This window comes from Octopus sinensis, linkage group LG11 (assembly GCF_006345805.1).
Source record: "Octopus sinensis linkage group LG11, ASM634580v1, whole genome shotgun sequence".
Classification (NCBI taxonomy): Eukaryota; Metazoa; Mollusca; class Cephalopoda; order Octopoda; family Octopodidae; genus Octopus; species Octopus sinensis.
This window is the reverse complement of record NC_043007.1, coordinates 44,167,833-44,192,746: the sequence shown is the minus strand read 5'-3', so window position 1 is coordinate 44,192,746 and position 24,914 is coordinate 44,167,833. Positions and strand designations below refer to the sequence as shown.

Sequence of the window (24,914 nt, the reverse complement as noted above, 5' to 3'; positions counted from 1 at the left end):
ATGCTTCCACCTTCCCTTGCAATTCTTTTGCTGTCCTTAAAAGGTTGGACAGAGATTTTATTGTCAGGCCCACCTCACCCTCCTCTTCCTCTCGATTTGGCGCTTCCTCCTCTTCACTGGCAGACTTCCTTAACCCCAACAAATCTTTGTCAGGTTTTGGAGTGGACATCGATAAGGTCGTTGACCTCATATTGTGTGAAGTCGTCAAAATCTTCGCCACTAAGTACCTTTGCCAGTTTCACTGCATTGTTGACAGCCTCGTGCTGAATTTCTTAGGTGAGAAGCCCTCATAGTTATGGACACATACTGGCCACACCTTTTTCCAGAATGCAATGAGAGTTTCTTTTTCATGTCTTTAAGAGCAGTGTGGATGGAGGACATGCACATTGCAATCGTGAAATTACACCAGTACTCCTTTAACTTGAAATTCTTGTCCGAATCCATTGCATCCACAAGGTGTTGGAGAGTTCTGAGTGTAAAGTGCCTTGAAAGCACGGATTATGCCTTGAAAGCACAGATCACACCTTGATCCATAGGCTGGATGAGGGAGGTGGTGTTGGCAGGGAGGAACTCAACTTGGACTCCCTCGTGATTCAAATCCAAAGAGTGACCACTAACATTATCCAATGCAAACATTTTGGAGGTATTACTTGACTTGAGGGATAAAGCATCAGAGGAACCAATTCAAAGATAGACTTTTGCTAATTCATGCCTTGCAGTTATGCATCCAGTCAACAGGTGACAGGTTTTTTTCCCCATTTATGATGGATCAGGGGCTTTCCACTAGAGGGAAGCACTGGGCAGATGTGATATTTTTTCACCTTCTAACATTAGAGAACGTTTTCTCTGCAGGAACTGCAATGAATTTTCCTTTAGTGGTTAAAATATATCACTGACATATTTTAACAAACCTAGTTTATTTATTCTTCACCACTGCTTGGTGGTGTTGCTGATTATGTATATACTGTTTTCACGTATACTCTTATTATGCTAGGGTAATACATACACATACACACATGGTGAAGAAAAACACAAGAGAGCCATGTTTTCACAAAGGTGTTCATAATTTCACACTTGAAAGCAAAAGGGATATAGACTGCCATATTAGTATGGCGATAACTATTAATATCCAATAACGCTGCCGTAATCTCCTTTAGAGAGACTTAGTAATTTTAATATTTCTATTAGGATATAGAGTCCTTCATCAGAAAAAAAAAAAAGAGAAAGGTGTGATAGAAATGAGTAAAGAGAGAAAAATAAAAAGAAGTTAAGGTCCAGGTGAAAATTCAGTTCTATGGGGAGGAGGTAAGAAGAGAGAGAGAGAGAGGCAAGGAGTTGTGTGCATATAGAGAAGAGTACTCCAAATAAAAAGATAGGCATGGGAGTGGGTGGATAGTTTTTGGTGCAGAAACAGCCATAACCAAGATGTATCTCACAATGTTCCACCGCAGATGTCACCCAGCACCATGTATATGCATGCATATTTAATGTGTGTGTTTATGTATGTATATGTGGTGTGTGTATGTATGTATATGTGGTACTTGTGTATGTGATGTGTGTGTGTGTCTAGGGAGACTGAAGGGAAAATGGTATTTAAATCCTTAAAAATGTTTTAGTCCTAAGGCCGCGGCCATGCTGGGGCACCAGCATGATTACATGTTTTTGTATAAATATATCTGTTTTTTTCAATATAGATTTAGCGAAAGTTTATTATTAATTGTACCTATATTCTCAATATATTTCCAGAATGAACAATGGTCTAGATCATCAAATTACCATGGTCCATCTCAATACTACTCTAATGTACGTATATGTATATATGTTTTATATGAGTCCATGATGTGTGGAGGTGTGTGTGCATGCATGTATGTATAGGTGCGTGTGTGTGTGTGTGCATATATGTATGTATGCATGTGTGTGTGTGTGTGAATATACGCACTCACAAGGTGATCAGACAAAATGTAGACATATTTATTCAAATAGTATATCGAATTTAAATATGCTAAAAATAAAACTCAGGAAAAGGTAGATTAAGATGATAGAGACCGTCTTCTAGAGCCTGGGGACAACTTGGGAGTAAAAGGCATGAACAGTTTCTTTGGAGATTTCATCCTAGCATTTTCACAAATGGTGCTCAAGAGCTCTGAGACTTGTGTGAAAATCAGCACAGGCTTTTCTCTCAAGGATAGACCATATGCCAAAGTCCATTGGATTCAAGTCAAGTGAAGAGGGACCCAGAATGCCTTGAAATTCTCTTGACATTTTTAGCCGTATGAGATGTTGCGCTGTCTTGTTGGAGATTTACACATTCGTCCCCTATTGTTGCAAGGGACTACTTTATCCATTAACATGTCCAAATAAACATGTCAGTTGATTTTTACACCCACTTCAATGAAGATTAGAGGGGTTTTCATGCCATTATGGATGGAGGATTCTGCCATTGAAAAGATAATTTTTGTCAGACAGGAATGTCCTCTTTATTTACTGCATACATACAATCATTTTGTGGATTGTGGCACATTTGCACACTGAATAACTTTTCATGGCTGTGTACCATCTCTCAGCTTTTGTAGAAGAAGCTTTGCTCTTTGTGGCTTCAGACAAAAGATGTGCTTTTGATAACTTGTATGGGAATAACTGAAGATCATTTTTCAACAAATTACGCTTAGTTCCATAGGTTGTACCAGCTCCTGAAGCAAGTTTTCTGGTGCTTCTTTTTGGGTTACATCTGACCTTTTCTTTGGTGTTTTTGGTGAGTATTTGAGTTCTCACTGGTGGAGGTGGACTAGTTCTCACTCTTAGTAAGGAAGAACCAGTCTCTTTTATTCATTTGATTACTTTATAGACTCCTTATCTGCTGACAGTGGGTTTCAAAATCTTGGAAATCTTGCTAGGAGTTTTTCCTTTCTTGAATGACCCTTCAATTGCTTTACTTATGTTATTCATATTAGCTTAAATGTTAAGAGTATTTGATTTCTGAAATAAGAAAAGAAATGTTAATTAAATATAAGTAAAATGAATGTCTAGACTTAGGTTAATCACCCTATATATAGGCGGTGCATCAGCATGGCCGCAGCTCTGAGCTGAAACTAGAAAAAAAAAAATATATATATATATATATATACGGTTCAAATTTACAAGGAAAATAAAGACAGGTGAAGGAATAACAAGCAGGTGCATTAGTTTAACATGTAGGAAGAATGGAAAAGCGTTTGATGTTTTAAGCTTACACTTTTTTCACACTACCTCCAAAAACCAACCCATCCAGAAATCGTCATAGTGGCTGCAGCTGAGCAACAATCTTTTCTATGCATAGCTCAAAAGATTGTGCAAAATCTAACCTGGCTTCAATTTCAGAGTCAAAGTTAAATCCCACCAACATGAAAGACTGCCACAGCCAATGAACCCAGGTCGGACATCAGTGACAGTAGCAGAGAGGTCACACCAGTATACTTCAGAAATATAAAAGGAGTATTACAACTCATTAACAGAACCAAAATTACCTTCCTGACAGACCTAGTGGCATGCCATCAAGCCTTATGTATAGAACTCACTTACATCCACCTAAAACCCAACATCACAGATGTTGAATTGTGAGGTGATAGAAAACACAGAAGCCATGGAGGAGTTATGATGTACATCCGAGAATATCTCATGACCCAGATCCTTTTGTTGCACTCAAACTCAGTGTGTGACATGCTAATTGTACATATAAGACAACCCAACATAGTTACATGTACTACACATATATTATAATTGTTTTGTGAGAAAGTATATATAATCTGATTATAAAATAGTGTCTTTCAAAAACATCCTAAATTTGAGCACTATATCTCGTGTTTAAGAAAAAACAAAATATTTTACATTTTATTTTTTATGAACGTCATCACATACTCTCTCTCTCTCTCTCTCCCTTTTTCTCTCTCTCTCTCACTTTGTCTTTCCCTTTTTTTTTGTTAAACGCTGTCAAACCCTCTGCCTCTATTTCACTTTTCTTTACCTTGTTTTTTTTTGTTAGACGCTGTCAAACTATCTCCCACTTTTCCTTACACATACTTTTTCTTTACTTTTTTTGTTAGACATTGTGAAACACTCTCTCTTCCTCACACACACACTTTTGCTTGGCTATGGCTAGAAGGGACTTAACTCATGTTAGCAACCTTCAAAATTGGTAAAAGTTATGGCTGAAAATAGATTTTTACTGCTATCTGCGGGTGCCTCGGGAAAAAAATAAGTTGACAAAACCCAGGTAGGATGTTGACGAATGTCCTCCTAAAATTGGAGCGACTGCGGTGCTAATTTGTGGACATGCATAAATTACAATCATATACACACACACACACATATCATGCCTTTTATAGATACAGATGATGTGTCTATGAATATTTCTTTTTTGCATGTGTATATATGTGTGTGTGAGAGTTTATACACACATACGTACACAGACACACACATATACATTGTTAAAGCTAATTATTTATGTTCTTATTCTTCTTACATTTATCACCCACAGCAATCATCCAGTCGAGGTAATGCACAAAGCAGTTCCCAATTTTACCCAAATGGCCGGTCTTATTCAAGGGGAACAGATATAGATGCAGTAAGTATCATATATTAAGATTAATCAATATGAAATGCCATTTGTAAGTCAGTTTTCCACCATTGACCCATTAGTGTTTAAACTGGCCATATCCAGCTCAAATATTCCAGCTGTTATTTGTGAAAACTGGCCAGAACTGTTCTCTTACACTTATCCTACAATGTCATTCTAAAATAAACAATCACATCATCAAAATCCCAAAGCTATGGGATAGTGCATGGTTAACTGAAAATGTGAATAAATAAGCATTACATTTGGCAGAATAATTTGTATGCTAAAGGTTTAAATGTAAGTCATAAGTATCTAATAATGCAGTAATTTGATATTAAACAACTTTTGCTTTAACGTTTGTCATTCTGCCTTTGCATTCTTCTTTTTTTTTCAATTCAAGGTCAGCTCAGGTGCACAGACCTGCAATTAAAGACATTCTAGCCACTATCTAACATATTTAAACATAGTTTATCTTAAATTACATTAGTAAATGTATCCTTTGTGAGTGCTTTTTTTTCTTTTTGTTTTTATAGAAAATGATTTTATAGTTTAGCTAGTTAATAAATCTCTATAAGAGATGAAAGCAGTAACTATACTGAGGAGTAATTTTTATCACCACTTCAGCATGGCTGTTCCATAAGAACCGATGGACACCTCTTCCAACTGCTTAATCAATGCAATCAGCACCCAGTATATATTGCAAGCACGAGAGTGAACCCTTACCAACTTCCAGTGACAGGACCACCAGATCGTACAGATTTGAGCTATTTGTGCTCATCATCAGTGGTGGATACTCATCTGCTAGAGATAGCAGTAGTTCATTCCAGCTCACAATATATAGAAAAATAATTGACAACTAGTCATTGTTCTTATAACAGGCAAATAAGTCAATTAGAAAATCTCTATAAGAGATGAAAGCAGTAACTATGCTGAGGAATAATGATAATCGCCACTTCATTATAATAATGATGAGTGTATTGTGTACAGTGCTCAGGTGCACTCTACCTCATTTGTAAAGGAAAGGACAGAAAAGCAACAAAAAAAGCAAGTCAAAGAAAAACAGCTATGATTGTCAACAATGTATAGTAAAAGAGCCATGGGAAAATGTATATAAAATGACAGAGGGATCAATTCTGTGGTAAACAGCTTGATGCCATTCATGGTGCCAACGTTTTTAGACTCTTAGAACAGACAGTTATATGATCTACTTATTTTTTAAAAAGGGTAGAAAGCAGGATACACACAATACTATTGATTATATATATTTATTCATTTGCAGGAAGAGCAACAATATCTTTCAAGGCAATTATCTTCAATCTTGCGGCACAGAGCTCGAGATATGAAACTTCATATAGATAGTGGTAAGTTTAAATTCTTCATAACCAACAATAAAGTCTAATTTGTTAATAGACTAATAGTTGAATTTACAGAAATACAACATATTTCCCTGAGCTGAAGGTTGTGCCTCTTTTGTGAAATTGATTTTCTTTAGTTTTGATTTTATCCAACCCCTAGACTTGTCAGTATGAAGGACATTCGAAGGAAGTATATAAAGAAGTGATTTTATGTTCCCTTCTACTTGTAGATATGTGTCATAATATTGGTTTCAAATTTTGGCACAAGGCCAGCAATTTTAAGGGCGGTAGGTGAGTCGATTACATCAGACCCAGTACTCCACTGGTACTTATTTTATTAATCCTGAAAGGATGAAAGGCAAAGTCAATCTTGGCAGAATTTGAACTCGGAATGTAAAGACATGAAATGCCACTAAGCATTTCACCTAGTGTGCTAACGAGTCTGCCAGCTCGCTGCCTTAATATGAAATAATATATTAATTAACCCTTTCGTTACCAAACCGCCCAAAGCCGCCCGAACAAAATTTTGGTTTATGAAACCAAACCGCCCAAAGCTGCCCGAATTTACCTATTCATATTTAAATGAGAATATCAGAGCAAATCTCTTCAGTACATTCGTGAAAACACGTATTATACTTTGTAAACAGTTCAACTACAGTTTTGTACAATAATCGAAGTGTAATTTTAATTCCGTGAATTTTGGGAGATTTTTTTCCGAAATTTGTTCCTATTGTGTTTTCAAAATTTGTAATTCTGACAAAAAATGGATACGAATTTCAGCGAGTCAGAATTCGAAGGATTTTCTACTGAAGACCTTCATAAATCTAACTCTATGACTGAAAAAAAAAAGCATGTGGTATTTCATAATGAATCTGATGTTTCATTTTCCGAAAGTGAAAACAGTGAATCTGAGATCTCCGACAGCGATAAAGAAAACGAATTGGCACCTGAATGGAGTGAAAATTTAAAAACTGTTTCTTTCGGTGATTTCTCTGAAGAAACTGGACCAAGCCACAGACTTTCCCAGAAGAGTAAAGCCTTAGACTATTTCTTTTTACTTTTTCGAATGAGCCTGTTTGAAATCATTACAGCGGAGACGAACCGTTACGCTAAACGTAAACAAAGCAAAAGAAACGATAGTTTGTGGTTTCCCTCAACCTTAAATGAAATTAAGACTATTTTGCCGTAAATATTATTATGGGTATCAGAAAGTTACCCAGAATAACAAATTCTGTCGTAAAATTTTGTTATATACCCAATTGAATATTAGCTAATAACCCATTTTCTATAGCGATGTTTGAACAAAATTTTAATAATTTTATATTTTGTGGAATTTACCTGTATCTACCTGCAATTAGAGTCACTTTGTAACAAAAATTATAGTATAGAATTGGTTGAGAATATTTCATTAAATTATCTTCCAAAAATCAGATTGATATATCGATAAATAAAAAAGTTATAGTTGTTTAATGAAACCAGACTAAATTTATGATTACGTTAGAAATTAATTGAAACATATAAGGGGTGTAATTTGGTCAGAAATATAGTAACGAAAGGGTTAAATCACAAGTAAGCATATGAAGTAATGATTCCAGTATATCTGATATATAATCTGTTCTGCAAAAGAGTTTCATCAGGCATGGCAAAATACGTATAACTATAAACACTTCATACGTGTCTTTATAGCTCTATCTATTTTTGGCCTCTTCACTTCTTCACCAGATTGGACAACAGCAGTAAGAGCAAGGTCATCAACATAGAGGAGCTCCCGGGGGCAGCCTGTCTTAAATTCCTGTTATTTCCTGGAGGACTGTGATGAACAAGAAGGGATTGAGGACTGATTTTTGGTGAATCTCTACTTGTGCCCTAAATTCTTCACTGTACTCATTGCCAACCTTCACATTACTGGTAGCAACCCTGTACACAGCTTGTACAGCTCTCACCAACCAGTCATCTAGCCCTAGTTTCCGCACACACACACATATAGATAGATAGATGTAGTTATATATATAGATATATCATCATCATTTAACGTCTATTGTCTATGCTGGCATGGGGACAGTTTGACTGGGCTAGCATGCTGGAAGGCTACACCAGACTTCAGTCTGATTTGGCATGATTTTCCACAGCTGGATGCCCTTCTTAAAGCCAACTACTCCCAGAGTTGAATGGGGGATTCTACGTGCCACCAGCACAGGTGCCATTTGTGTGATACTGGGGTGCATTTACATGCCACCGGCACAAATGTCAATTTGCCATGATTGTGATTTTGCTCAGCTTGATGGATCTTCTCAAGCACGGCATACCAAAAATCTTAGTCATTGCCTCCATGATGTCCAACACTCGAAAGGAACTCAGTCACCTTGCCTCCATGAGTCCCAATACCTGTGTGGAACTCAGCTACTTTGCCTCTGTGAAGCTCAACGCTTGAAGATCATGCTTCACCACCTCAACCCATGTCTTCCTGGGTCTACCTCTACCACAAGATCCTTCCACAGTTAGAGATCAGCACTTCTTTACACAGCTATCCTCGTCCATGCACATCATATGACCATACCAGCACAGTTGTCTCTCTTGCACACCACATCTGATGCCTCTTATGCCTAACTTTTCTCTCAAGATGTTTACATTCTGTTGAACATGCACACTGACATTGCGCATCCAGTGAAGCATACTGGTTTCATTTCTTTCAAACCTACGCATGTCCTCAACTGACATAGCCCATGTTTCACTGCCATGCAGCATAGCTGTTTGCACACAGGCATCATACAATCTCCCTTTTAGTCTGAGAGAGAGGCCCTTTGTTGCCAGCAGGAGTAGGAGCTTTCTGAACTTTTCCCAGCCTAATCTTATTCTCACAGCTACGCTCTCGGAGTATCTACTTCCACAATTAATTTATTCGCCTAGATAACAGAAGTTATCTACTACCTGGCAGTCGATGGAGTCTATTTTCTGCACATTTTCAGTGTTTATTGTACCTGTGCACCTTCCACATACAGAGGTTAGTCTCCCTGTTAACTGTCCTCTGATGTTGCTTCATCTTTTATGTGTCCAAAAGTTTACACTGGGTGCATCTTATGGAGTTTCTCCCTACACCTTTTCTACAAATTAAGCATGGACATATACCTGAAGGGATTTGTGATTTGTCTGCCTTCCTACTTACTATGACTTTGGTTTTACTAGGTTAGCCCTAAGGCCCTTTGATTCTAGACCTTGCTTCCATACCTGGAGTTCTTCTATGCTGATGAACTTGGTCTTACTGCTGAATCACTACCAGAACTAGTTCAGGTAGTGATTCAACTAAAAGAGCAAGGTCATTTGTCTTGAATACCTTTGTTATTGCATGGAGGACTATGATGAACAAGAGGGGGCTGAGTGCTGATCCTTGGTGAACCCCTACTTGTACCCTGAATTCTTTGCTGTACTCATTGTCCACCCTCACCTTATTGGTAGTGTCCCTGTAGAAGGCTTGTACATCTCTCACCAACCACTCATCTATCCCTAGTTTCCGCGTTGACCACCGGATAAGAGATCAGGGGTCCCTGTAAAAGCTTTCTCCAAGTCAACAACAGCCAAGTACAGACGTTTATCTTTGGTTAGATATTTCTCTTGAAGTTGCCTTACCTGAAATATAGCATCAGTGGTGCTTCTACCTGACACAAAACTAAACTACTCACTCTATAACTTTCAACACCTGATCCAACAATTATGTCTGTAATTCTTTTTATCTATGGCATTGCCTTTACCTTTGTAGCAGTTGACTATAGTACAGCTACACCAGTCATTGGGTATGACTCCTTACAATACAGGTGACTAGCTAATAACCCACACCGCCAGGTATTTCAAGCATTTCAGCAGTGATTCCTGGCTTTCTCTGTCTTCATATCTTTAATTGCTTTATCTACCACAGTACTGTCAATTTGGGTAGCTGGTCCCTCAGTTGGGTCAACTCTTGGCAGACTCTCTTCTTCCCATTCATTCTCCACATTCAGCAGTCTTTCATAATGACATCTCCAAGCCTCTTATATATATATATATATATATATATATATATATATATATATATATATATATATATTTCTATATATATATATATATATTTCTTTACTGCCCACAAGGGGCTAAACATAGAGGGGACAAACAATGGCAGACAAAGGGATTAAGTCGATTACATCGACCCCAGTGCGTAACTGGTACTTTATTTATCGACCCTAAAAGGATGAAAGGCAAAGTCGACCTCGGCGGAATTTGAACTCAGAACGTAATGGCAGACGAAATATGGCTACGCATTTCGCCCGGCGTGCTAACGTTTCTGCCAGCTCAACTGCAAATGTGTATCTGTCTGCCTGTATGTGTGCATCACTAAAACTTGAGAACTACCTAACCGATTTGTCTTATTAATTGGTCTCTCGGAACTCATATTACACTGTAGTTTCAATATCTACTGTTAGGTGTCGGTGTTATTCATGATTCCCATGATTGTTTTGAATCCAGATTTATTTACGTCTGTTTATCGGCTAATTTCTCATTCATTTGTGACTTTATTTTTTGCCCCCATGGCTCCTAAGAAAATTCATAGTGGAAGTGCTAAGCGTCATGCTATAATGCTAGAAGATAAACTGGCTATGATAGAACGTTGTGAAAAAGTGATAGCAATTGCACGATCTTGTGGGAAGAGTCAGACAACTGTATTGACAATTGTACATAATAAGGACAAATCTGAAGCCCCAGAGATGAAGAACACTGTCATCAACAAGAAAAGAGGCAAAATCTTTGAAGAAATGGGAAGTTTTCTTTCTCTTTGGATTGTTAGGTTGAATCATCAGTATACTACTATTAGTCAAGAAAACATTCAAGAGAAAGCGTTGTCTTTGTTTGAGGACGTGAAGTAAAAATATCCAGATGAGAAATGTTTCATGAGATTTAAGGAGCAAAGAAGTTATCACTCCATTGAGAAGCAAGGTGAAAGTGCATGAGCTGATGAACAAGCAGCAGTGGAATTTCCTAATGCATTAAAGAAAATCATCAAAGAAAATGGGTTTCTTCCTGAACAGATTTTTAATGTAGACAAAACTGGATTGTAGTGGAAAAAATTGTCAGACCATTCATTAATTTCCAAGGAGGAGAAATCTATTCCAGGCTACAAGGTCTCAAAAGAATGTGTTGGGAGGTAATCCATTATGATGGGAGGTAATTGTGCAGGAGATTTTAAGTTAAAGCCATTGCTTGTCTATCATGCTCACAACTACTGTGTGCTGAAGAACATACCCAAGGCATCTCTCCTTGGCTAACTCAAAAACATAGGTTACTGTTGTTGTTTTTGAAGATTAGTTCTTCAATCACTTTATCCCAGCAGCAGAGAAGTACTGTAAGAAGAGAATTCCTTTTAAGGTTTTACTTATCTTAGATAATGCTCCTGGCCACCCGCAAAACATTGTAGATTTTGACTCCAACATTACCATCGTATACCTCCCTCCGAACACCATGTCTCTTCTGCAGCCAATGAATCAAAGAATAATTGCTATCTTCAAGTGTTATTATATGAAGCATTTGCTGTGGCAAGCAATAACTGTAACTGATCTTGATGAGTCCATCACACTTCATGACTTTTGGAAGAGATACGATATCTACAGGGCTGTACAGAACATAGCAGCAGCATGGAATGATGTACAGAGCAAGGCTATGAATGGTGTATGGACGAAGCTTTCCCCGCAGTTTGTGAATGATTTTAAGGGGTTTGATAATGTTGCCATCTACAAAACGGTGACTACAAGCAAAGACCTGGAAATGGATTTGGAGGAGGATTTCACAGATTTATTTGAAAAAGACAAGCATCTCCTGATGAATGAGGATTTGATAGAGCTTCACAAGCAGCAAAATAAAGAAGTCGAACCTGAGCCACATCACTTTACCATTAAGAAAATGCAGTAAGCATTTGCATATATCAAAAAAGGTCTTTCTATGTTTGAGGATATGGATCCAAATGCTCAACGCTTTTCCAAGATTATGGGGGCTTGTCACAAAGCTTTTGCTCCTTATAATGTAATCCTTGAGAAAAAGAGGAAGAAGACAGTTCAAGTAACTCTCAACCAGTTTTCTAAGTGCATTGAACAGCAAGAACAGCCAGAGTCAGCTGTTGATGTGGACAATCCACAGCCATCTTCATCCATGATGTAAACCACCAAATTGCATGTATGTATTGGTAGATTTTAAATAATTTAGGTTTTTTTTTTTACTATTGCAAAATAATAGTAATTACTGAATTTGTTTTTTAAACTTAAAAAAGGTTTTTATTTTACTGTCTTATTGCAAACTGCATTCATAAATAAAGCATCTGCAATGTACAGTAAACACTGCCAAATTATATTTGTAAATTTAGATTACTTTTTTTTTTACTGTACTGTATTAAAAAATATAAACTATTTGTCTGTAAGCTTAAAATAGGTTTTATTAATTATTATTGAAAATGCATTCATAAATGAAGTATAAAGTGGAAATGGTTATTGTCGGTTTAGCCTAGAAACAAGTTAAGTCGACATTTTTCAACTGAAGTCGTGTCTCCTAGAACCAATTAACAATATAGGATGAGGTATGCCTGACAGATTTTATCCTTAAATTTAATTGATATGTATATATATATATATAAAACAAAAAGTTAAATTCTAGTCATTGAGTTACCAATGGTTTTGTATCCATAAAAGCTAGTCATTTGGACAGCTCATTAGACTCTATACAAAGACAAAATTTAATCTTCTACTTTACAGATGTGAGGAAACGTTAGGATAATGAGGTTTAACTGCTAATGTATAAAAATGTTAATGAGGACGTGTTATCTCCTCTGGACCAGAGACTAAAAAAACCTTTACAGTCTTGTAATAGCCTAAGCAGCAAACAGGGAGATCCAGTTTTCCAGTAGGTAAATAGCTATTAAGAAATTTTCTCAAAATGTGTCCATTTCAAGTGCTACTCACTGGGAAATTGGATCCCCCCATTTACTGCTTAGGCTATTTTACAAGACTGGAAAGGTTTTTTTTCGTCTGGTCCAGAGGAGATAACCTTGTATAGATGTAACATAATAATTTTAGGTAACAGTAGATATTACATTAGTTCTACATAAATGTCAATTTTGGTGCATTGACCTACTTTTATTAACTGAAAATTATGTATTGCAGCTTCGTTAGCAGAATATATTTTGTGCCTGTAATCTAAAGGTATTGGCTTTAAACTCCAATAGAGCATCATTGCAACAGCTCCTGCATACATGGGAAATGATAAAAAGCAGAGTAGAATTTTCACAGCAGAATGACTTAGAATACTTTTAGCAATTCAAATTTTTTTTATTGTGGAAGCAAGCCCATGATCTTTTATAAACATAAATTTCTCCAAGTCTTTCTGTTTTTATCATAATAAATGCAGACAAATGACTAGTAATAAAACTCAATTAACCGGGTAGAAATATTTTATCCACAAAACAAAAGTATATACTATATGACCACTTAAATTACCGGGACATAATAATTAGTAGGATATTGCCTATTTGATCAAAGTATATGATGGTCAGCTAAGAAGTTCATAGGCTGATTTAGTTACTCTCATGGAATATGACCAAATAAGGTTAGTTTTCTAACATAGGCATCTGCAATGCTTGGATCCCATTGGTGAAGACTTTCCACCTGGACAAGATGTTTTCCCTAGAGGCATATATCTTTACATTGTTGGTTAATAAAACTCATTCACTTCTATGGTGCTGCCACTGCTTACAACAGAAAAAATTATTATAACCCTAGGACTATGTTTCCTCCTCATGGACTGAAAAATATTTAAGTTCTAATCATTTACCGATCCATGGATGCAGGTATGATCCTGTTTATAATGTTCATTTAAACAACTACTCTTGATTCTACTCCATGACATTTTAGACAAATGTTTTTTAATATATTATTACCCTGTGATTGGTATTTGAAACACAGAAACTTAATTCAAGAGCCAACCTTCAGGCTCATGATCATAAGATTGTGGTTTTGATTCCTGGACTGGGCGATGCATAGTGTTCTTGAACAAAACACTTCATTTCACGTCACTCTAGTCCATTCAGCTGGCAAAAATGAAAACCCTGCAACTGACCGGCATCCCATCCAGGTGGGGAAAATATATACACCACAGAAACCAGGATACCAGCCCTATGTATCTATATGACTGGGGAAAGATCTTGTGACATGCTGTATCATACTGATTCTGCCCAAAGGATACATCAGATGGGGAATACTTAATCACTTAATTATTTAGTAAGTAGCTCAATTAATGAAGCTGGAATACACATTTTCAAAACTGTTGAAGAATCTGTATATTTTTGCTAACCCTCTCCAAAATAAGGTGCAATTATATTTAGAATACATAAACTCTACTCTGACAAAGTACTATTGCAGTCATGCTGGAGCTTCACTTTGAAATGTTTTAGTCATTCAAGTAGTCCCCAGTATTTAATTATTTTTTTAAAAAACCTAGTACTTATTATGTTGGTCTCTTGCTGAACTTCTGAGTTATGGGGACATAAACAAAATAACACCAGTTATCTAGCAGTGTTGGTGGGAGGACAATCTCAATCTCTCTCAAAACACACACACACACACACACACACATCTTCTTTCAGTTTCAGTCTACCAAATCCACTCACAAGGCTTCATTGTTAAATCTTTCTTCTTTTTAGGTGGATTTGTGGCTGTTGATGAAATACTTCGGCTACCAAATTTTCGGGATGCCAATTCAAAAGTTATCGAGACAATTGTTGAAAAGGATAGTAAACAACGGTTTCACTTGAAAACGGATGAGAAATCAAAGCGTATGTTCATTCGAGCAAACCAAGGCCATTCGTTGAAGGTAAATCAATATCTAACTAACAAGTAATTTCTACTTACTCATGAAACTTAATTGCTGGAGGAGCAATTACAATACCATCAATAGACATCATACTTTCTTTCAGATTGAATAAGTTGACCATATTCTTTTAATACATAACAGAGGTGTGGTTGAGATGGAACTGGGAAGAGATAAAAATAGAGATGGCGAGGTGTCGGGGTAGATCCTCAAGACAGGTGGATAGAAATGAGTGGGGATTGGAGAACAGGAGATGTTGGTGGGTAATTTTTTAAAAATTCCAGCATCATTGTTTCTCTCCTCTTTGTACAACTTAATAAATTTTGTTGTGATTTAGAAATGATTTAACTTTTTAGCATTTAAACCAGCCATATCAACCCCAAATATTCTACCTGCCTTATCTTCAAATTCAGCCTTTCACACCTAGCATTCAATGTCAGTCTAAAAATATACATCATTGAAGTTTCAAAGCTGTGATAATGCATGATTAAGTCAAACTAATTTGAATAAATAAGCTTTACGTTTGACAAAGTAATCTGAATGCTAAAGGGTTAGACTAAATTTGAAAAAAAAATTCTGGTTCATTCATCCTAGCAGTCAAGGATAATAATGGCAGTTGTGACATTAGATAAATTATTTTGTTGCTATTATTCAGTTTTCTAATGTCCTTTATTTATATATAAGTTTGCATACTTTCAAATTTTGATACATAATTTATATAACTAGTTTCATTTTTGTGTTTTAGTTGGAAAATCTTGATTTGAGAGAAATTTTTGATGCCTCCGAATATCCTACCGTTTTGCATGGTACTTACTATGAAAACTGGAAGAAAATAAGGACGCAGGTTTGTACTGTTCTTTTACTTTATTTCTTATTAGAATTTTTGCATCTTGAATTGCCTATAAAAATATATACATATGTCATAGAATCAATAAAGATCAGTTATTGATATTGAATTTTTATTGATTAGCCAATATTCAAATTTTGATGTTTTCTAGAGAAAGTTTCAACTGCTACGATTATGACTGCATTTTATTACCTCCATTTTAATGAAGGTAGAGGTATTGTTTTCAGTCATGTGTGCTTGTTTGTCCATGGACAAGATATCTCAAGAACTGTTGGATGAATTCAGATGACACTTTCAGGGATGTTTGGCCTTGTGACTGGCAAAAACTGATTAGATTTTGAGATCAATCCAGTACTGGACAAGGCTTCTGGATTATTTGTTATATCTTACTTTACATGAAATATTACAATCTTATGTTGACTTTCAAGTCATTCTCTGATTATCTCCCTTGATAGCATGCTTGTGGTTTCATGTAAGCTATGGTGGCATTGCTGTTTCTAAAGTTTTATTTTTGTTTCTCTATTATTAAATGTACTCGCATCTCTATTTTAGGAGAAACTGATGGATAAAGAAATTAAACTACATAGACAAACGGCAGCAAAACCATTCAGAAATTAAATAACACTAACATATTCAGTAACAATAATAAATTTTGAATATATCGCTTCTGTTTAAAATCTCTTGCCTATTTGACAATTGCATTTCTAGCTCCGCCTTCAAGGAAACTTTACTTCTTGGACTCAACCTTTTTGTGTGGAACGATGTTGTTAAACCTCCACTAGCACCATATGCAGGTCCTTTCCATTTTCTTTCATGCAGACCTTAATGGTCATAAAGACACTATATCAGTGGTTAGACTAAAAATGGCCTTCATAGAGAAAACTGTCCCTGTTCCCACTGCAGATGACATACACACAGCATTACAAACACGGCCCACTTACCCACCTACACATTCCATGTCTACCATTGGGATTGATCAGGTACCAGACAAGGATTCTGGATTATTTTTCCAGTTTTTTTACTTAAACTTTGAGAGCGGTCAGGTTTATTTTTAGTATTCTTGTTTGTGAAAGCAGTCGAGTTTATTTCAGATATTCTCATTCTAAAAATCATTGAGAGGACATCGGTGTTGCCTTGGCAGAGGTTTGCACTCTCTGAGTGCTTTTGTTCTTTTATTCTTTTACTTGTTTCAGTCATTTGACTGCGGCTATGCTGGAGCACTGCCTAACATTAGTTAAGATTTAGTAAAAGAATTAAGTTCTAATAGGATATTTTTCAAACAAAATATATTTTTGTTAAATATCATTATTCTTTACTCATTCTGGATAATATTAGCACTGTTGTTACATTTCTAAATAAAATATACTAACGTATGTTTCTCAAATAATTGTGAATTGAGATTTTTTTTTTTCCGTAAATGTACCACTTTACTATGTTCCATTACTAAATACAGTGCTTGGATTGGAATAGACAAAACTAAATAGTTGATGAATTTTGAATTTTACATCATGACGATGACTACTATGTGTGTGTGTGTGTATATGTATGTATGTATGTATATATATATATGTATGTATGTATGTATGTATGTGTATGTATATATGTATGTGTGTGTGTGTGTCATCATCATCATCATCGTTTAACGTCCGTTTTCCGCGCTAGCACGGGTTGGACGGTTTCGACCGGGGTCTGGGGAGCTAGGGACTGCCCCAGGCTCCAGTCTAGTCTGGCAGTGTTTCTACAGCTGGATGCCCTTCCTAACGCCAACCACTCCGCGAGTGTAGTGGGTGTTTTTTACGTGCCACCTGCACAGGTGCCAGAGGGGTCTGGCATCGGCCATGTTCGGATGGTGCTTTTTGTGGGGGGGGGTGCAGAAATATAGGGGAGCACCAGTGGGGAGGGGTGGTTCAGAGAAATGATGACAGGTTCTAGGCAAGTAGAACGTAGGATATCAAGAGAGGGGTAATGCATGGTGAAATAGCGTATTGAAGAGGGGGGTTCGAAGAGTAGACACCTATAATGGTGGTGGGAGAAGCGACATCCGGTATAGATGGAGCAAAAATATAGAGATATCCGGTATTGGTGGTGGGGGTGGGCAAGGGTGGGTGCACCGGGAATATGACGGGCTGGCTTAAAAATGCTCTTAGCAAAGGAAGAGGGGGGATGGCAGACAACGTAAAAGAGGGAGAGAGAGAAGGGAAATAGTGGAACCCCGCGAAAATGGGCCGCCATTGAAAAAAACCCCTGTATGGAGAAATAATATGCAATACGAGGCGAAGCTGAAAATAGTAATAATAATAATAATAATAATAATAATAATAATAATAAGCAAACTGTCGACCGAGGATCAAAGGGACAATACTAATACTAATAATAATAGTAATAATAATAAATAATAAACAGCTCAACCACAACATTAGATTAGAAAGACTCTCTTATCTTGGGAACATTTCGTTCTTCGGCCTGACACGGGAATATGACGGGCTGGCTTAAAAATGCTCTTAGCAAAGGAAGAGGGGGGATGGCAGACAACGTAAAAGAGGGAGAGAGAGAAGGGAAATAGTGGAACCCCGCGAAAATGGGCCGCCATTGAAAAAAACCCCTGTATATGTATATTAATATATATATTAGGGTGTTCAGAAAGTAATTGCGTTTTGCCAGAAAGAATATAAAAATGGATCTAAACTATGTTTATCTGAATAGTTTTAATCAAGAGAGTAATCACCAATCGTTTTCAACAACTGCAGCCCAATGGGAAAGTAACTTTTTCATGCCATATTCAAAGAAACCTAGCCCTTCTAGGATTTACCATATGTATATGATTGCATATCTGTCATGCCTTCACTCCAAGGAGTAGAGCTGTAGTTTTCTCAGACTATCCCTATAGCTCATCCACTACACTGTTTCAGTTTTTTTTAGTGCAGTGGCATATATGTGTGTCTGTATATATATATATATATACCCCTTATTATATGAGCAGAGAAGTGATAGTGAGGAAATGAATGATAAATGGATCGTTTCAGTGAAAATTCAAAATTCAAGGTGCAAGAAGTGGCTGTGTGGTAAGTAGCTTGCTTACCAACCACATGGTTCCTGGTTCTTTCCCACTGCGTAGCACCTTGGGCAAGTGTCTTCTACTATAACCTTGGGCCGACCAAAGTCTTTTGAGTGGATTTGGTAGATGGAAACTGAAAGAAGCCTGTCGTATGTGTATATATATATATATATAATATATATATATATATATATAGATATACACATATATATATATGTGTGTGTGTGTGTATATGTAAAAAAATACAACTGGGACAAGAATGCAAAACATTTAGAAGACGGTGTTTTTTGTATCGTCTTCTAAATGTTTTGCGTTCTTGTCCCAGTTTGTATTTTTTTACATATACATATATATATATATATATATATATAGCGGCTCCCGTACCCTTTTTGGTCTTTTATATATATATATATATATATAATATGTGTGTGTGTGTATATGCTGGTGTGTTTATGTCCCCATAACTTAGCAGTTCGGCAAAAGAGACTGATAGAATAAGTACTAGGCTAACAAAGAATAAGTCCTGGGGTCGATTTGCTCAACTAAAGGAGGTGCTCCAGCATGACTGCAGTCAAATAACTGAAACAAATAAAAGAATAGAAGAAAAGGTTCTGTTGTGAGGTTCTTAGATTTTCTTCAAATTTTACCATTTGAGAGGAGTGATTTCTGAAAAGTTTAGCTCCATAGCTTTTACCAGTCAGATATTATGGCCATTTAAAGTTTTAGGCAGTTTTTGAAATATTGAATTTCTTTTATTAATAGGTTTGATAACATACATTGCAAAGTATGTTCCTTTAATCCCAACCATCCCAAGTCCTTTCGGTAATAAATATCAATTTTTTTAATTGAGCCAATGTAGAAAAAATTCTAACCAAAAATTGCAAAAATCCACATCTTAGGGGCTATTTTTATTAAAAATTTAGTTTAGGCAGCTGTTACTTAATAACAACTGTTGGTGAATGCCCCAGATTCTCTAATCTTACATCTTAATACATCTTACATCTAATCTGAAATCTTAATAGAATACATGGATTTACTTATTGAAAAGCCTGTTCTTGTGTAATGAGATGGTAAAAAATGGGATGAAGTGGAAATTTTTTTTTCTTTTTAACCAGAATAACTTCTTAACACTAAGTTGAAACTTTATAGAACTATATGCATATTCTGAAAATACTCTTGGTGGTGAGTATAGAAATGTAAATGTACAGCATTTGAAACTACTCTAAATATCAATTTTCATCCCCTGAAAATGACACAGAATGGAAATACTCGTTTTGCAGGATAGTTCTGAAAATCTTTGGATATTGACCTTTTGATTGTACAATGTCATTGGCAAATGGAGGCTCATACTTTTATAATGCCTTTACAGATTCACGGGGTTGAAAAGAAGAAAAATTCTACCAGTCCCATATTGATAGTTGATGGGACAATCATAAAAGTTTTCTTAGGCTGGATTTTTCCTTCCAAAGCTGAAGAAAAATTAAGAAAACTAGTAAAAAGTCATAAATAGCATTATACAATGGAAAATGAAACTAATTAAAATCTATTTGCTAGTCTAATACATACCACATCAAACTTTGTATATCATCACACAAAAAATGATAAAAACAATTGCTAGTGCTTTCAGAAAAAGGAGGATCCACATTCACAATTATGTCGTCTATGTGAATCCAACTGATATCATTTTTTGGCCAGAAAAACTGATTGGTGGGACCTTTGGGATGAAGGAACTTTACATTAACATCAGTGTTCAGCTGAAACATAATTTACCACTCCAAAGTACTAATCATTATCATACTGACACTCATACTATGACTTTGGTAGATATCTTCAGTTGAAATAATATTTACATTAACTTACAGTAGCAGTTTTGATGAATGATTTCCAAATACAAGTCTCATGGGTATATCATTACTACATGGAAAAAATTCATGGTTTCTGCATATGCCTTTGAATGTGAACAGTGACATCTGGTTAACTGACTTGAACTCCACAGAAAAAGTGGTTACTATATTGATCTCTTTCCTGGAAAATTCAAACAACTGCTTTGGGGTTAAGATCTGGTTTCTGCAGACTTTCTCATGCTGTTAAGTGCTTGATGGTCCCACCAGTGCTATCATAAGCATTCTTACTATATGATGTGGCAAAGAAATGCTATTCTGCTTTTAACTGAAAATCCTGTCACCAACCCTCACCCCATGGTCAAACATATTTCTCACTAAACAAATGACATCACTTGTATAACAATGACATACATTTAGAACCATCACAGGAGGTTGAGACAAGAGGATATATGCACACAAACACATGCACAGCCCATATATACAAACATATTTTCATATATGACAGGCTTCTTTCAGTTTCTATTGACCAAATCCACTCACAAGGCTATGGTCAGCCCTGGGGCAATAGTAGAAACATTTACCCAGTGTGCTGCTCGATGGGACTGAACTTAATACTACATGGTTGGGAAGCAAGCTTCTTAACCATATAACCATGCCTGTACCTATATATAATACAGTCTTGGTTTTTGTGGCCTGAAGTTTTCAGGTTCAGTCCTACTGCATGCCAACATGCATAAAAGGCACCTGTGCCGGTGTCACATTAAGGGCACCCAATACACTCTATGGAGTGGTTGGTGTTAGGAAGGGCATCCAACCATAAAACCAAGTCAAAACTGACTGGATCCTGATGCAGTTCTCCAGCTTACCAGTTCCAATCAAACCATCTAATCCATGCCAGCATGGGAAATGCTAAATATTGATGATGGCCATGAAGATGATTAATAGTAATAATAATAATGAGGTGTGGAAAGCAGTTGTTCTAACTGATATAATTCCCAGAAGTAAGTTATTTGAACAGGCCTGAGTTGCATGTGGTAAATAAATAAGTGCCAAAGTACAGGGGTCAGTATCAGCTAAAATCTATTATGGTTGCTGTTTAATGACTGAAAAAGCAGTGAAAACAAAATTAAAGAATTGATCAATGTGGAGAAGTTTCTAAGACAATAAATCAAAAGTTACTTTAAAAATGTAAAACTTGCAATATCTATTTAATCAAAAGCTAGTAATGTCTTGTTATCTGAACTGGATGTAAATAAATATGCTCTGATAAGGGATTTAAAGGATTAATCATTTTTGATATCAACTGACCTGAGTTACAAACTTCCTGTTTTGAAGTGGTCTTAACTGAAAACCTTCCAACATATTTTTGTTCATAACACCAGCTATAAATAATGGCAAAATTATTTTATTAAATTCATTATTTTCAAAATAAACTAAAACAAAAAAGTGAATTTCAGCAGAAATATGGTAATAAAGGAATTAATGTACCCTCTTTTTTTATTTCCTTGGTTTAATCAGGAGGAATGAATTGTACTTATGGCCTTTGCAAGCCCTTCAAGTGCTGGTGAGGTCAATACAGTTAAGTTTTTCTTGAACAGTTGAAGTTGACAACTCCAATCAAAAATAAACGGGGAGTAAATTCAAAGGGAGCTGGCATTCTAAGAAGGAAGGACTAGCTGAAACCTTCACTGAAGAACTAGTGAGGGCCCTGAAAGCGGGGACAATATATAGGTGATGAGAGAAAAAAAAAGAAAGTGCCTGAGAAGAGGCAGCAGAAGATTTGTAAAGAGAGGCAGAGTGAATTTTCTTTTGCATATTTTGTGAGAATTAAATTAGATTTGTAATATTTATATTTTCATATTTTCAGGGTTTGAAAACAATGCAAAGAAATCACATTCACTTTGCTGCTGATATGCCAGGAAGCTCTGGAGTAATAAGTGGTAAGTGAAATTAGTTATCATCTCTTATTATAAAAGGCAGATTTTATCTGCCTCCCTTTGGGAGTTATACAAATCTACAATATAGCATTTCTTCAATTACAATTTACCTACCATTTTTTAGAGTACAATGCATCGCGTCATGCCAGGTCCAGTTTTTAAAATTTAAACTCCAATTAAGCAAAATTTACAGAAAACTCACATTCTGGTGTGTGTGTCAAATGCTTTTCTTAGTCTGGTTTACACCACACGCAAACGCACACACACAGTGGGCAACGAATAAAATGAAAGTAATTGACTTACTGTAGTGAGTGATTCTTTCACTCTGCCTCCCACTTCCTCTTTCAACACATAGACACGCAAATATATAAATAAAATTGTAAGCTAACGTGCGTGTGTGTGTGTGGGTGTGCGCGTGTGTGTGTGTGTGAGGGTGCGTGTGTGTGTGTGTGTGTGTGCGTGTGCGTGAGTGTGTGACAGGAAAGTTTTTTTACGACGAATATAACACCTATATCCAAGTAGCAGAAAGATAAGACAGTAAGGTGTGATTTGAGGGAGATTTGGCTGCTATTTCTACCATGTCTAGCTGCCATGTAGGGGTCTCCCTCATAGGCTCATACATACATATACATAGATAAGACAGTAAGGTGTGATTTGGGGGGAATTTGGCTGCTATTTCTACACCAGGTCTAGCTGCCATGTAGGGGTCTCCCTCATAGGCTCATACATACATATATACATAGATAAGACAGTAAGGTGTGATTTGGGGGAAATTTGGCTGCTATTTCTACCAGGTCTAGCTACCATGTAGAGGTCCCCCTCATTGGCTCATATATATATATACATACATAAGACAGTAAGGTGTGATTTGAGGGAGATTTGGCTGCTGTTTCTACCAGGTCTGTTAGGCCTTCTCATGTAAACTCAAGCTTTCTCATGCCTTGACCAAAGCAGAGAATGTATTCTTTTATTCTTCTGCTTTTTCCAGCCATTGGTCTGTGGCCATGCTGGGGCAATGCCTTTTAGAATTGTAGTTTAATGAATCAACTCCAGTTTTATTTTTGTAAGCATTGTACTTATTCTATCTGTTTCCTTTGTCAAACCACTAGGTGACAGGGATGTAAACAAACCAACATTCGTTGTCAAGCAGTGGTGGAGGACAATCACAAGCACAGACACGCACACACACACACATACATGCATACACATATACACACATACATACATACATACATATATATATATGTGTGTATATATATATTGCAGCGTGGAAGGTGTTTGTAAGCCATTTAAGAAACACACACAAAACCGTTACATTCACTTCAACATTTAAATTTAATTTGTCAAAATATTTTCGTCGCTTTGAGACCGCGACCTGTTCACTGACAAAAATATCGTGCTAACAGGTCGCGGTCTCAAAGCGACGAAAATATTTGACAAATTAAATTTAAATGTTGAAGTGAATCTAATGGTTTTTGTGTGTTTCTTAAATGGCTTATAAACACCTTCAACGCTGCAACTGTTTTCGTTCCAGCACACGATCTCAGATCAAGTCACTTGCTATGCAAGTACATCTCTGTAACTATATATATATTTATATATATATATATATATATATATTGGTAAAAACAGTAAGATAACAAAAGAAAGAAAGAGACCTCAATATTATGTAAATAGAGGAAATCTTTATATATAAAAGTGAGGTTGTGTGTCTGTCTCCTACGATTTAGATTCCTAACTACTCCCACATTTTGCGGTGCAGTTTAACCAAAACCGGGTATCTTATAGTCGTGATTCATATCGAGACCGTCTGGGTATTAGCACGCGTCTACGATGAGTCTACGATTTAAAAAAAAATTTACCATCATTTTTTCCATTTTTAATCCATTTTTGACATATATAAGGGAAGTAACTCTCTAAAATTTATTATTAAATCTCAGAACGTAAAAAGCTACAGTAACACCCCTCCCCCTTTGTGGTTAGCCATATTGAGATGGCTATTATACTTTACATCTCTAAAAATGCTTATATAATTATTTCCCTTACAAACCCGAGCAACGCCGGGCGATACTGCTAGTTAATTATAAATTAGTATTTCTTATCATCCTCATCATCAGTTTTATGTCTGCTTTTTATATACTGGCATGGGTTAGCTAAGGCTTGTTGAGGCAGTATTCTACGGCCAGTCGTTCTCCCTGATGCTGACTGTTGCTTATTTCAAAATAAAATACTTTATTCTATGACTTCACATAAACTCCCTAACTGCTGGATATTTTCTTTATGAAAAACTTTGTTGCTTCTAACTAAAGCTTCAATGGAAAACATACCAATACAAACACTTACAGTAGGCTCCTATACAGTCTCTGCTTATCAAATTTCACTCACACAGTATTGGTCAACTGAAGGATATG

At 36.3% G+C, this 24,914-nt stretch overlaps 1 protein-coding gene across 1 annotated transcript in view; it reads left to right on the top strand.

Moving 5' to 3' along the window:
* LOC115217608 overlaps positions 1 to 24,914 on the top strand; it is a 71,747-nt gene that overhangs the window by 18,269 nt on the left and 28,564 nt on the right. Inside the window, exons 3-8 of the mRNA XM_029787360.2 lie at positions 1,747 to 1,803; positions 4,514 to 4,600; positions 5,871 to 5,952; positions 14,654 to 14,823; positions 15,566 to 15,664; positions 22,434 to 22,506. Of these exons, the coding sequence (XP_029643220.1) occupies positions 1,747 to 1,803; positions 4,514 to 4,600; positions 5,871 to 5,952; positions 14,654 to 14,823; positions 15,566 to 15,664; positions 22,434 to 22,506 (568 nt within the window). The remainder of the gene's footprint in view (positions 1 to 1,746; positions 1,804 to 4,513; positions 4,601 to 5,870; positions 5,953 to 14,653; positions 14,824 to 15,565; positions 15,665 to 22,433; positions 22,507 to 24,914) is intronic.